Genomic DNA, 12,748 nt, shown 5'->3' on the forward strand with positions numbered 1-12,748 from the left:
AAACACAATCACAATCACAATAAAATTAAACACGTTCATTCACTGCAGTAAAGTACATACCAATCTGTCCTGTAGCGATTACATTTTTGTATTTTGGATGTTGATTGACGGTCAAACAGAGAATGTCATCTGTATGTTCCAAGTAGAAACTCTGAGTCCCTGAGGAGAAATAGCATTAAACACAGAGTTAATCTTATCATGTACATTCCTATATATCACAAGCCCTGAAGTTAATGTTGAGTATGGTATCCAAAAGTGTGAACATGTAGCTGTACCGGTGGTAAGGCTGTGCACCATGGCCGTGGCTGCTGTGTGGAAGACAATGTCGGCGCCGTCGTTGAGGTAGTGAAGGTTGTTGCGACAATCAAAGCCCCTGAACCCAAACACGTGGTCCAGCACCAGGTCCTGAAAGTACACACATCACTGACCAATCACATCCCGCAGCGCACAAAACTGAACCAACACTGGTTCATAACAAACAGTGAAAATGTAACATGAACATGTAAAATAGGGTTGAGTATGACATCATCAGAGTTATTCAGTTGACTTTAACACCACTGTGAGACAAACCTCAACAAGCTTCTTCTTTTTGGTGATGTTGTTCTTCTGCAGCTTCTCTGGTTGGGGAGCAGCTCGGCTAACAGGAGGCCTGCAGAGAGTAAATAGGTACTACTGCCTCACACAGCTGATATATTGGACAGTTTAACACAGAACTTCAAAAAACCAAAGTCATGTTTTCTCAGAATAATTTAATTATAGGACACAGCAATGCCACATAAAGGGTAGATTAGGCCAAGTTATAAAGAGTCTGTCTAGTCTGACATGAGGTAGCTAGAAACAAAGAGAGGAAGAAATATAAAAGAGAGCACGTGAGAAAGAATAGACCTATGGAGTAAACTGCAACTTGAGCAACAGCTGCAATCAGTCATATCACTCTGAATAGAAACATTGTCAAGCCTTTCTACAGTATATCATTGCTTGTTCATTCTCATAATAGGCCTTACTGTTTATAAATACACAAACATTCAGATTGCCTTATGACACTGTACGTCTATAGATACTACACAATTCAGTGCTACATATAATGGAATAAATTGCATACATCAAATGAAATTGTCCCATTACATTTTCCACATTTATGAATGTTGGCCAGCCACTGCGCACACACACATACCATCAAGGTGACACATCACATTCACAACGTCAACAAGCGTCAACTTTCACATAAGGATTACACCAATAATGACACATTACACCAGTTGGCTGAGGTTACATTTAACATGTATGGCAATGAGCCACAGAATGAAATTCCACTCACTCAGTCTAGGAGCTCTACACTGCCGCCTGCAGCACATGTACATCTGCCTCTCAGTGAGGCTTTCCCTGTATTTCCCTCTCTCGGTCTCCCCCCTCATCAAAATCTATCACTATAAAATTAAATAAAACTACTAAAAAGGTCCAATGCAGCCATTTCTATCTCAATATCAAATCATTTCTGGGTAACAATTAAGTACCTTACTGTGATTGTTTTCAATAAAATAATTATAAAAGAAACAAAAATCGCTTCTTAGCAAAGACCAATTTCTCAAGTAAGAATTTTGCTAGGACTGTCTGGGAGTGGTCTGAGCGGGGAGGGGAAAACTAGCTGTTACTGGCAGAGAGGTTTGGAACTCTTTCTTATTGGTCTATGAACTAATTTACCAACTGGTGATGTCACCTGGCAGGCCAAAACAACAGGCTAAAAATTCAGGCGGTCTATTCAAACAGCTCCTACACTAAAATGACTGCACTGGGCCTTTAAGGTGAGTGGAATTCCACTGGATGTGTTGTAAAATTAGATTTCCTAGATGGTGTTGGTTACCACAGTGATGTGGCCTTGCTTAGACCTGAGGTCCATGGTCACACTCAGGGTTTAACAGACTGATCTTGTTAAACATCTGACTTATATCAATACTATTGATAGCTGACACAAAAACACAGGGCCATTAGAGGAAGAATATAAGTTATTGCTCATAAACCTAGGCTGTCAAAGGTTCATGGAAATCTGTACATGCTCCCGTGCGCACACACACACAGACAGAGAGAGTCTACAAGTTAACAGAGAAACACATATTAAAGTAGACCTTGAGGTTAAAATCCCACAGGATATTGAACAGTGCAATGACGAAGCAGAAGGATTAGTTATACAGCACTACCACCATGTGCATTTATTTATTTATTAAGGATCCCCATTAGCTGCTGCCAAGAGGTATTGACATGTTTAAACCACCGAGCTGTCTGTTCAAATGACTAGCACACAGCTCAGACACCCATGCATACCCCACAAGACATGCCACCAGGGGTCTCGTCACGCAATTGCCTTGTATAACTACAACCGTGTCATACGGTTGCGCAAGACAAGGTTCCAGGTCACTGGTAAAGCACTATAGCCCAAAGGTGTTAGCTGTGATCACATACATACATACGTAGTTTACACTCCTTACAGCTGACAGACACTACCGTTCTTCTCTGTTTGTCTGAACAGCACTTTATAAGCATTGTCTGGATGATCTTGCATGGCAGGGAGCTAATATTTCCATCATTTACTTTCTCCTGTTTCATTCTGCAATCAGACTCCCTCTTCCCCATATGTTTTAACAATGTTGTTGGTGACGGTGTCTACGTGCTCTGAAATGAGTTCAATCAGCATATCAGAGTGTAGTGTTGCCACACAACACCACAGATTGAATATCTGTACAAGTGTAGTAACTAACTCCTGCGGACTGATAGCAACATTTTTCATGCTGAGGATTGTATGATCCTACAGTGACATGAACTGGGAGTCTGGGACGTTGTCTAAGTCCATGTCTCTGAACAGGAAAAAGCAGATGAAAAGATGATCCGCCCCCATGGATGGTGACAGGGTGTGAAACTCTGAAGTCTGGATGCAAAGATGCAGTTCTGATCAGATGGGAACGAGATGAGCCGACTGTCACCATGCAGGACAAACATACAGAACAACAGAGCATCACAGAGAAACAGAGACACACTTGGACCTGGAGCCACAGTGTACACACAGTGTGATAGACACAAGTAGCTCACTTTACCTGGATCCCCTTGAGAGCAGTGGACAGAACCAAGTGAGAGGTTTAGAGGACACAGGTCGGAGTCCGAGGGGACTCACTATACTACAGTATAGCTATAAGGCTCATGCAACAAGCAACCTGGAGAGCTATTAGCCCATCATTCCTGCCTGCTGCAAACCATGCTCTGACTGTTAGCATACTGTCAGCATGCCAGAAAGAGAGAGACTGCTCAGAGGAGAGGTGTGGAATGAGAGTGTCCCAGTCTAAAGAGCAATAAGGGGAGGGAGTCATACCCTGGGGTCCCTGTGCAAACTGTACAATAGAGCTCCTATGAGAGGGTGGGAGGAGGAGGGGCACAGGGAGAGAGAAATGTGTCAGTGCCTCTATCTCATCACCCAAGGGGTTATGGGAAAACAAGGTCCTGCGATGTCTGGGGCACCACAAGAGGGAGTGAGGAAAAGAGAGGGGGAGAGACAGAAACAGAAAGAAAGAAAGGTCTCCTCCAGCATCACTTGGTAGATCATTACTGTACTCTGAGTGCTCTCTGCACCCAAATAACAAAATACATTATTGTGATACAAATGACACAAAAATGAGAATCCGAAATAAAATGTGTTACTCATGCAATTCCCATAACTTCATGTTGCTCAGAATTTGAGCAGTTTGAGCATGCTGAGTGATATTAAGACGCATAGGAAATGGGAGATTATGCCCATAGTCCAAATAAATAGATGACTAGAAAATACATTTTTCAGACCTGCCTCCTGTAGTACCATTATAGGACATAAATGAATAAATAAACACATTTGGATAAAATTATAGGTACGTAGGTTAAAAAGGAATAATAAACACAGATTTCTTCCCCCATTCTGTTGAAATCCCTGGATTAAAATAACAACACCATACTCTATTGAATATTAGATATTCTATCTTCTGCCCACTCTACTACTATCCTTGTCCTGCACATCTAAAGCCCTGTTTATAAACCTGCTTCTAACCTGCTTCCTTCGTCCTGCTCTTGTCTGATTGCAATCAGATCACAATGCGTCTTTTAATCGTCTACACCAGTCTAAAAATGTGGGCACAATCAGAATGTGGACAAGATCAGGACAAAGGACACTTGATAGCACCAGGTATAAACAGGGCTTAATGTATGGAAATGCCACCCACATCCACATCCCATAGCTAGCGCAGAATGTTTGCATTAGGTCATACTTACTTGACAATGCCCTGCCTCCAAAGGAATGCAAGTTAAAACACAATAGAGATATTAGGTGTTTCTGCAGACAGAAGTGGGCCCCAGAGTCATGGGGATCAGAGATGGTATGGTTGAGGGTACAAATCAGCATGGTACCATGGAGCTGACTAACCCCAGAGTATACAGTCTGTTACTACATTCATCAAGGACTAGGAGCGCAATACTGAACACTCAACTCTAATGGTGTAGCAACGATTGACCCTGTTAGCTATAATATCAAGGTTTGTAGTAACTGCATATCATTATATGCAGTCACTGTTTATTGGTGGCTATAGAGAGGATATCTAGCTACAGTACTGCTTAATGGGGTTAGTACTGTGCAAACATGCAAATTACTAAATGAGGTGGACACAAATTAAAATAATGATACAATTTAATTGTAAATCATGCAAAGTGTATACTGCATTGGATTTTTCACAACAATACTTCTACTTATTGTACATACCACACACCACACACACACACACACACACACACACACACACACACACACACACACACACACACACACACACACACACACACACACACAGTATATATACTCTACACAGTCTCAAAGCAACTGAGATCATACCAATGATACTGTATAAGTATACACCACATATCAGTTTCATAGCAACAGATATCGCACAGAAGCGCCAGAGAGCACACCTGCTATACATGCACATAACATTTTGCAATACTTAACAAGATTCCTCCACAAGCCACAATTACAAGCACATGCAATCTCATACTGTAACACCACATAGATTACGACCCAAACACGTACATCCAACAATCCACAGATAGATGGACCACACATAAAACATGCACACAGCAAACAATATCAACGGGCTACACCCACAACCCAGGACAAACCATCGTATCATAGCAACTGAGCTGACTAATATAGAGAGAGTATTGGAGAAAGAGGACACACATACACTCATACAGTGCAGAAAGACATAACATGGAAATGGTGATAAAGATCTTTATATGAGCATAGAATAATGTCTCTTTTTGTAATGAATTTTTTGGGCAAGTAGTACAGCTAGGTAAAGAGTAGTCTATAATGTATATCAAATGATTAAATCAGGCCTCATACTCCATTTGAAATAGCCTAACATGAAAAAACACCCCAGCAGCCTTCCCTTACTCTGTAAATGTTGTCAGCTAAGCACTAAAAAGTCAACTCACTCTGTATCATAAAAAGCAAGACCAAACTCTATATCCATGTCAACCCTACAATGACCACCTCTGAGGCTTTACAAAAGGATAAATACAGTAGATGTCAATTATCCTCAAACAACAGATGTGTATTGATAGGTAGGAGGTAACTAAAGTGACAAAAAAGACAGGTGCAGTTTCAGTTTCTGACACCAGAGGGCTCTATAAGCATTCCTTTAAGCAATAAGGCCCGAGGAGGTGTGGTATATGGCCAATATATACGACGCAACGCAGAGTGCCTGGACACAGCCCTTAGCTGTGGTATATTGACCATATACCACAAACCCCCGAGGTGCCTTATTGCTATTATAAACTGGTTACCAATGTAATTAGAGCAGTAAAAACACGTTTCATCATACCCATTGTATACAGTCTGATATACCACAGCTGTCAGCCAATCAGCTTTCAGGGCTCGAACAACCCAGTTTATAATTAGAGATAATCATGGTGTTGGCTGCTGATGGCAGCCTGATTAGGATCAAGACGTTAATACAGTCTTTTGAGGCCTAACACAACAGATAAAACTTGCCTGTTTTTTTAAATTGCCACTGCTTCAGACTTTTTTAATTGTTTTAAATCTACACACTCAACACAACGGTCAGGAGCCAAGACACTCTCTAATGTTTAAGCTCTATCACTTTGAGTGACAACAACCAGTCCAAAAACAGAAGCTGGCATGGGTGTGTACCTTTCCTCTGCCGACACCTCCTTCAGTTGCTGGTGGGGTTTGATGCCACACATGTCTCGGATGCTGACAGCATAGATCTTAGTGGTGTAGTCAATGCTCTTCTCCCTCGCCACATCACTGTCATACCCTACAGACACGCCCACAGGAATAGACTCAGCCAATTAGAGCAGTTTGTGAAAAGTAGGATTTGATCAGGATAGCTTTGTATGTGTTTGTTGAGAATGTTGTATGAGAGTTCTGAGAGAAGATTGTGAGAGAATTGTAAGAATGTTTATAGAGTACTACTGTGTACTACTCTACTGTACTGTATGGATCAGTAGTCTAAAGGCTGGCCTTTACCTCCGTCCTCCTCGATGTCATCGTCTGACTCCTCGCTGTCCACAGGGTTCTCCCTGTGACCCTCTCCGGTTCTCTCCAGGGCCCAGATCATCAGTGCTGTGTCAGCTCCGCCGAGCGTCAGTAGCGTGGCATCATCTTGTCCCCATCGCACATTGGTTACATGGGCACTGTGACCCATGTACTTCTTGAAGCGGGCATACTGACCCTGAGGAGGGAGCAGACAGAGCCAAGGAAAAACCAAGAGACAACAGTCAACTTGAATCAACAACAGAGTCATGTACCAGCATTGGGGTCAATTCCATTTCTGTTCAAGAGAGTAAAATTGAACTGAACATCTAGTGCCTGTGTCTCACCCTGGCTGGATAGCTGAAGAGCTTGAGGAAGCCAAAGTCATCTCCGGTGGCGAGCAGCTTCTTGTCTTTGGTGAGCGAGGCGGCATTGACGTCTGTGATGTCACTGTGGGTGGGCCAGATCCCCTCACAGGTGGGACCCAGGACACACGTCCAGGTAGCCCACTCCATCTTCTCTATCTGACAGGCGGAAACATGAACACACACACACACACACACACACAGTGTGTTAAACACTGCCTCATGCTTTATGGAGTGTCCATTTATATTTGATGGCTAGCTGAGAAATATGACAAGAAAATTGCAATCTCAGTTGGGTCTCTTACCTCAGAATTTCGTATGGTTTGTCTCTTCCCTCTTGGGGCTTCGAAGAATAATTGCTCTTTGTCACCTGAATTTACTTGCAGCAATTTACCTACAAAAAAATAATAATCTCTCAACCAAAAGACAAAATAGAACTTGTATCTACAGACTACTAATGGGAATCCAGGCTCCGCTTCCAATTACACCATAAACTCACCACGAGAGTCCCAGTCTATATGAGTGATATAGCTGGAAGCTCCTTTGCAGATTCCCACCCTCTTGCTGGACAGCACATTGTAGATATCCACAAAGTTATCATGAGAGGCCACAGCGAGGTATTTACCAGCATCTGAGGAGGAAACCATAGAACCAATAATTAACACATTACATTTACATTTACATTTTAGTCATTTAGCAGACGCTCTTTTCCAGAGCGACTTACAGTTAGTGAGTGCATACATTATAAATTGTGTTTTTGTTTGTTTTTATTGTTTTATTTTCATACTAGCCCCCCGTGGGAATCGAACCCACAACCCTGGCGTTGCAAACGCCATGCTCTACCAACTGAGCTACATCCCTGCCGGCCATTCCCTCCCCTACCCTGGACGACGCTGGGCCAATTGTGCGCCGCCCCATGGATCTCCCAGTCGCGGCTGGCTACGACAGAGCCTGGATTCGAACCAGGATCTCTAGTGGCACAGATAGCACTGCGATGCAGTGCCTTAGACCACCTCAGCCATGTGGTCGAAAATGCTATTCTGTGAAACCTCACTTCATATATTAGGAAAAGTATAACTCAAATTAATCTTACTAATAAAATAAGTATGCATATTAGAATAGTTATGAAATACAAACAACAATGATTGGACATTTCAATGATAAGAGATCCAGTCAGTTGTCAAAGGTCAAAGGTTACCTTGTGAAAACCTGACGTCAGAGATGGACTCCTTCCTGTGATGGAAGGACACCAGGTCCTCCAGGGTGTCAGAGTTCACCACCAGGAAACTACCATCATTGAGGCCCACCGCTAAGGCTTTCCCATCAGGGGAGAAGGCACAGCATCTTCCACCTGATACACACACAACGCACACACACTTATACACTTCCAAAATGGAGATACAGACAGACTGACAGACACAGAAACAGAAGGTGACACTGGAGTGCCTTATGTTTGTTGATGATCGTTGGAGTTAATGACTCATTAGTTGATGAAGATAATAACATTCAGCAGTACCTTTTTTAAGTTTGCGAACGGCCACCATGCGGTGGTTGGTGGAGAGCTCCCATATCCGCAGGGTTTTGTCGTCACTCACTGTGGCACATATGGGGAGCAGGGGGTGAGCAGCAAGACCCCACACCTCGCCGTCCATGTGACCCTGTAACCATAGCAACAGACAGACACACAGCTGTCAGTCAATCACAGTTTACATGCCTTGACCTACACCTAATCCATTTTACACACCGGTCACCCACAAAATCACTCGCCATTTTTCTCAGGACAATACATTGTGCTCATATTGACGTGGAGTTTGAGTGAGAGACGGTACTTTTGAGACAAAACAAAAGCCCAATCGATCGCATCTCAGATAGCTGCAGTCATTTTACCCAACAACACGTCCATACTGATCCTTCATAACCCATCCCTATCAGCTCTGTTCACCATGGCAACAGAGCACAGGTACCTGCCGCTAGGGAGTCTGGGAGGCTCTGACTCTGAGCTGTAAGGGTTGGGCCATAGGAGGGAACTACCACAGAGATACACTGACAGTCAGAAACACACATGCACGCAAGGAATCATTCACGCACACATACACATACACACACACACACACACACACACACAACATCATACAAACTACTGTAACTGTCATCTACAATGCAGCACTACAGAGCAGGGATGGGAAGTTCGGCTCTTTTTACTGAATCAGATCTTTTCGACTCGTTCAGTCAAAATAACAAATATTTAGACTAATTTCATTCATTTGAGTCAGTAATGCCCAGAGCATGCAGGACCCCCTACCGGCGAACGATGAACTGAAAACTCAAAAGAGTCATGATTCTACAAGCTGTCATTTGTGACTGAGACTTGTAAAAGTGTGCTTTAAACAATATACATTTGTTGATTGCTAGGCATACAAATACGATTATTTCTTGATACATCTGAAACAAAGTCTAGATGTGGCCGCAACTGGACTAGATTGTGAACGAGATCTTGGCGGAATGCATTGCTTGACTGCCGTGAGGGTGATAAGCAGAATGTCGTTCGCGAACTGCAGCACCCAGGCAGCCCCCCAAATGATTTGTTATTGAGTTCGAGTTTGTTGAGCAGAGGCTGTGTGTATGTTTTGCATCTACAAAGCTGTGTCCATCATAACATTTAATAATCAATTGATTGCATTCATTATTGCACCATGTGATCAATTAACAGTTCTAAACATGTATTTTTCTTCTCTACGCTGCCTGCAGACAGTTCAAATCAAATAAAATCTTCTTTGTCACATGCTTCGTAAACAACAGGTGTAGACTAACAGAGAAATGCTTACTTACGGGCCCATCACAACAATGCAGAGAGAGAAAATAGAGAAAAAATAGAAAAGTAAAACACGTAATAATAAATACGCAATGAGTAATGATAACTTGGCTATATACACAGGGTACCAGTACAGAGTTGATGTGCAGGGGTACGAGGTAATTGAGGTAGATATGTACATATAACTAGGAATAAAGTGACAGATAGTAAACAGTAGCAGCAGCGTATGTGATGAGTCAAAAAGGTTTGTGCAAAAAGTTAGTCAATGCAGATAGTCCAGTTAGTTATATGGTTAAGTATTTAACTAACTATTTAGCAGTCTTCTGGTTTGGGGGTAGAAGCTGTTCTGTATTTGTGTTGCTTCCAGACTTGGTGCATCGGTACCACTTGCTGTGCGGTAGCAGAGAGAACAGTCTGTGACTTTGATGGCTGGAGTCTTTTAGGGGCTTCCTCTGACACCGCCTGGTATAGAGGTCCTGGATGGCAGGGAGTTTTGCCCCAGTGATCTACTGGGCCGTACGCACTATCCTCTGTAGCGCCTTGTGGTTGGATCCCAAGCAGTTGCCATACCAAGCGGCGATGCAACCAGTCAAGATGCTCTCAATGGTGCAGCTGTATAACTTTTTGAGGATCTGAGGGCCCATGAGGCGTTGACGTGCCCTCTTCACAACTGTGTTGGTGTGTGTGGACCATGACAGGTCGTAGTGATGTGGACACAGAAGAACTTGAAGTTCTCGACCCACTCCACTACAGCCCCGCGATGTGAATGGGGGCGTGCTCGGCCCTCTATTTCCTGTAGTCCACAATCAGCTCCTTTGTATTTCTGATGTTGAGGGAGAGGTTGTTGTCCTGGCACCTCAATGCCAGGTCTCTAACCTCCTCCCTATAGGCTGTCTCATTGTCATCGGTGATCAGGCGTACCACCGTCATGTCGTCAGCAAACTTAAATGATGGTGTTGGAGTTTTGCGTGGCCATGCAGTCATGGGTGAACAGGGAGTACAGGAGGGGACTAAGCACGCTCCCCTGAGGGGCCACCGTGTTAAGGGTCAGCGTGGCGGATGTGTTGTTGCCTACCCTCACCAACTGGGGGCGGCCTGTCAGGAAGTCCAGGACCAAGTTGCAGAGGGAGGTGTTCAGTCCCAGGGTCCTTAGCTTAGTGATGAGCTTGGACGGCACTATGGTGTTGAACGCTGAACTGTTGTCAATGAACAACATTCTCACATAGGTGTTCCTCTTCTCCAGAATTGGAGTGGGTCCAGGGTGTCTGGGATGATGGTGTTGATGTGAGCTATGACCAGCCTTTCAAAGCATTTCATGGCTACAGATATGAGTGCTACGGGGCGATAGTAATTTAGACCGGTTACCTTCTCGTTTTTGGGCACAGGGACTATGGTAGTCTGCTTGAAACATGTGGGTATTACAGACGGGGTCAGGGAGAGGTTGAAAATGTCAGTGAAGACACTTGCCAGCTGGTCAGTGCATGCATTGTGTATGTGTCCTGGTAATCCGTCTTGCCCTGCGGCCTTGTGAATGTTAACCTGTTTAAAGGTCTTACTCACATCGGCTACGGAGAATGTGATCACACAGTCGTCCGGAACAGCTGGTTCTCTCATGCATGGTTCAGTGTTGCTTGCCTGAAAAGCGAGCATAGAAGGCATTTAGCTCGTCTGGTAGGCTTGTGTCACTTGGCAGCTCGCGGCTAGGTATCCCTTTGTAATCTGTGATAGTTTGCAAGCCCTGCCACATCCGACGAGCGTCAGAGCCGGTTTAGTATGATTCGATCTTAGTCCTGTATTGACGCTTTGCCTGTTTGATGGCTCGTCGGAGGTCATAGCGGGATTTCTTATAAGCATCCAGATTAGTGTCCCGCTCCTTGAAAGTGGCAGCTCTAGCCTTTAGCTCAGTGCGGATGTTGCCTGTAATCCATGGCTTCTGGTTGGGATATGTACAGTACTTACAGTCACTGTGGGGCGACGTCTATGCACTTATTAATGAAGCCGGTGACTGATGTGGCATAGTCCTCAATGCCATTGGATGAACCCAGGAATATATTCCAGTCTGTGATAGCGAAACAGTCCTGTAGCTTAGTATCCGCTTCTTTGGACCACTTCTGTATTGAGTTCGTCACTGGTACTTTCCTGTTTGAGTTTTTGCTTGTAAGCAGAAATCAGGAGGATAGAGTTATGGTCAGATTTTCCAAATGGAGGGTGAAGGAGATCTTTGCATGCGTTTCACTTTCCCTGCATTAAAATCACCAGCCACTAAGAGTGCCGCCTCTGGATGAGCATCTTCTTGTTTGCTTATGGCCCTATACAGCTCGTTGAGTGCGGTCTTAGTGCCAGCATCAGTTTGCGGTGGTAAATAGACAGCTACGAAAAATATAGATGAAAACTATCTTGGTAAATAGTATAGTCTACAGCTTATCATGAGGTATTCTAACTCAGGCGAGCAGAACCTTGAGATGTCCTTAATATTATAGATTGTGCACCAGCTGTCGTTAACAGACTCCCCCCTCCCCCCTAACCTTACCCGACGCTGCCATACAGTCTTGACGATGCATAGAAAAACCAGCTAGATGTATATTATCCATGTCCTTGTTCAGCCACGAAACATAGGATATTACATTTCTTCAGGTCCCGTTGATAGGATAGTCTTGAACGGAGCTCGTCCAGTTTATTCTCCAGTCGTTGTACGTTCGCCAATAGAACGGAAGGTAGAGGCAGATTATTTATTCGCCTCTCTTACACCGTCTTTTCCTTTTCCGAGTCTCTGGGATTAGGGCCTGGTCCTGGTGAGCAGTATGTCCTGCGCCGCTGACTCGTTGAAGTAGAAATATAAATCAAAATCGAGGTTAGTGATCGCTGCTCTGATGTCCAGAAGCTCTATTCGTTCAGTCATAGGAAACAATAGCAGAAACATTATGCACAAAGAAAGTTAAGATCAGTGCAAAAAAACACATAAAATAGCAGGTCAGGAGCCAGTAAAACAGCAGCTATCCATTGCAGCCA

At 43.8% G+C, this 12,748-nt stretch overlaps 1 protein-coding gene across 5 annotated transcripts in view; it reads right to left on the reverse strand.

The window, feature by feature from the left end:
• Positions 1-12,748, reverse strand: part of LOC121571813 (echinoderm microtubule-associated protein-like 6) — an 88,310-nt gene that overhangs the window by 11,213 nt on the left and 64,349 nt on the right. For 2 of the 5 annotated variants that reach the window (XM_045222276.1, XM_045222263.1), the window contains exons 21-31: positions 8,444-8,585; positions 8,126-8,278; positions 7,427-7,558; positions 7,233-7,321; positions 6,910-7,086; positions 6,557-6,761; positions 6,218-6,344; positions 4,285-4,299; positions 571-649; positions 276-405; positions 61-159 (exon numbers count right to left, since the gene is read on the reverse strand). In XM_045222276.1, coding sequence (XP_045078211.1) covers positions 61-159; positions 276-405; positions 571-649; positions 4,285-4,299; positions 6,218-6,344; positions 6,557-6,761; positions 6,910-7,086; positions 7,233-7,321; positions 7,427-7,558; positions 8,126-8,278; positions 8,444-8,585 — 1,348 coding nt within the window. Of the gene's footprint in view, positions 1-60; positions 160-275; positions 406-570; positions 650-2,326; positions 3,394-4,284; positions 4,300-6,217; positions 6,345-6,556; positions 6,762-6,909; positions 7,087-7,232; positions 7,322-7,426; positions 7,559-8,125; positions 8,279-8,443; positions 8,586-12,748 lie in introns of those variants that run through there. The other 3 variants (XM_045222283.1, XM_045222270.1, XM_045222288.1) reach the window with 2 other exon arrangements.

Source organism: Coregonus clupeaformis, chromosome 1 (genome assembly GCF_020615455.1).
Source record: "Coregonus clupeaformis isolate EN_2021a chromosome 1, ASM2061545v1, whole genome shotgun sequence".
Lineage (NCBI taxonomy): Eukaryota > Metazoa > Chordata > Actinopteri > Salmoniformes > Salmonidae > Coregonus > Coregonus clupeaformis.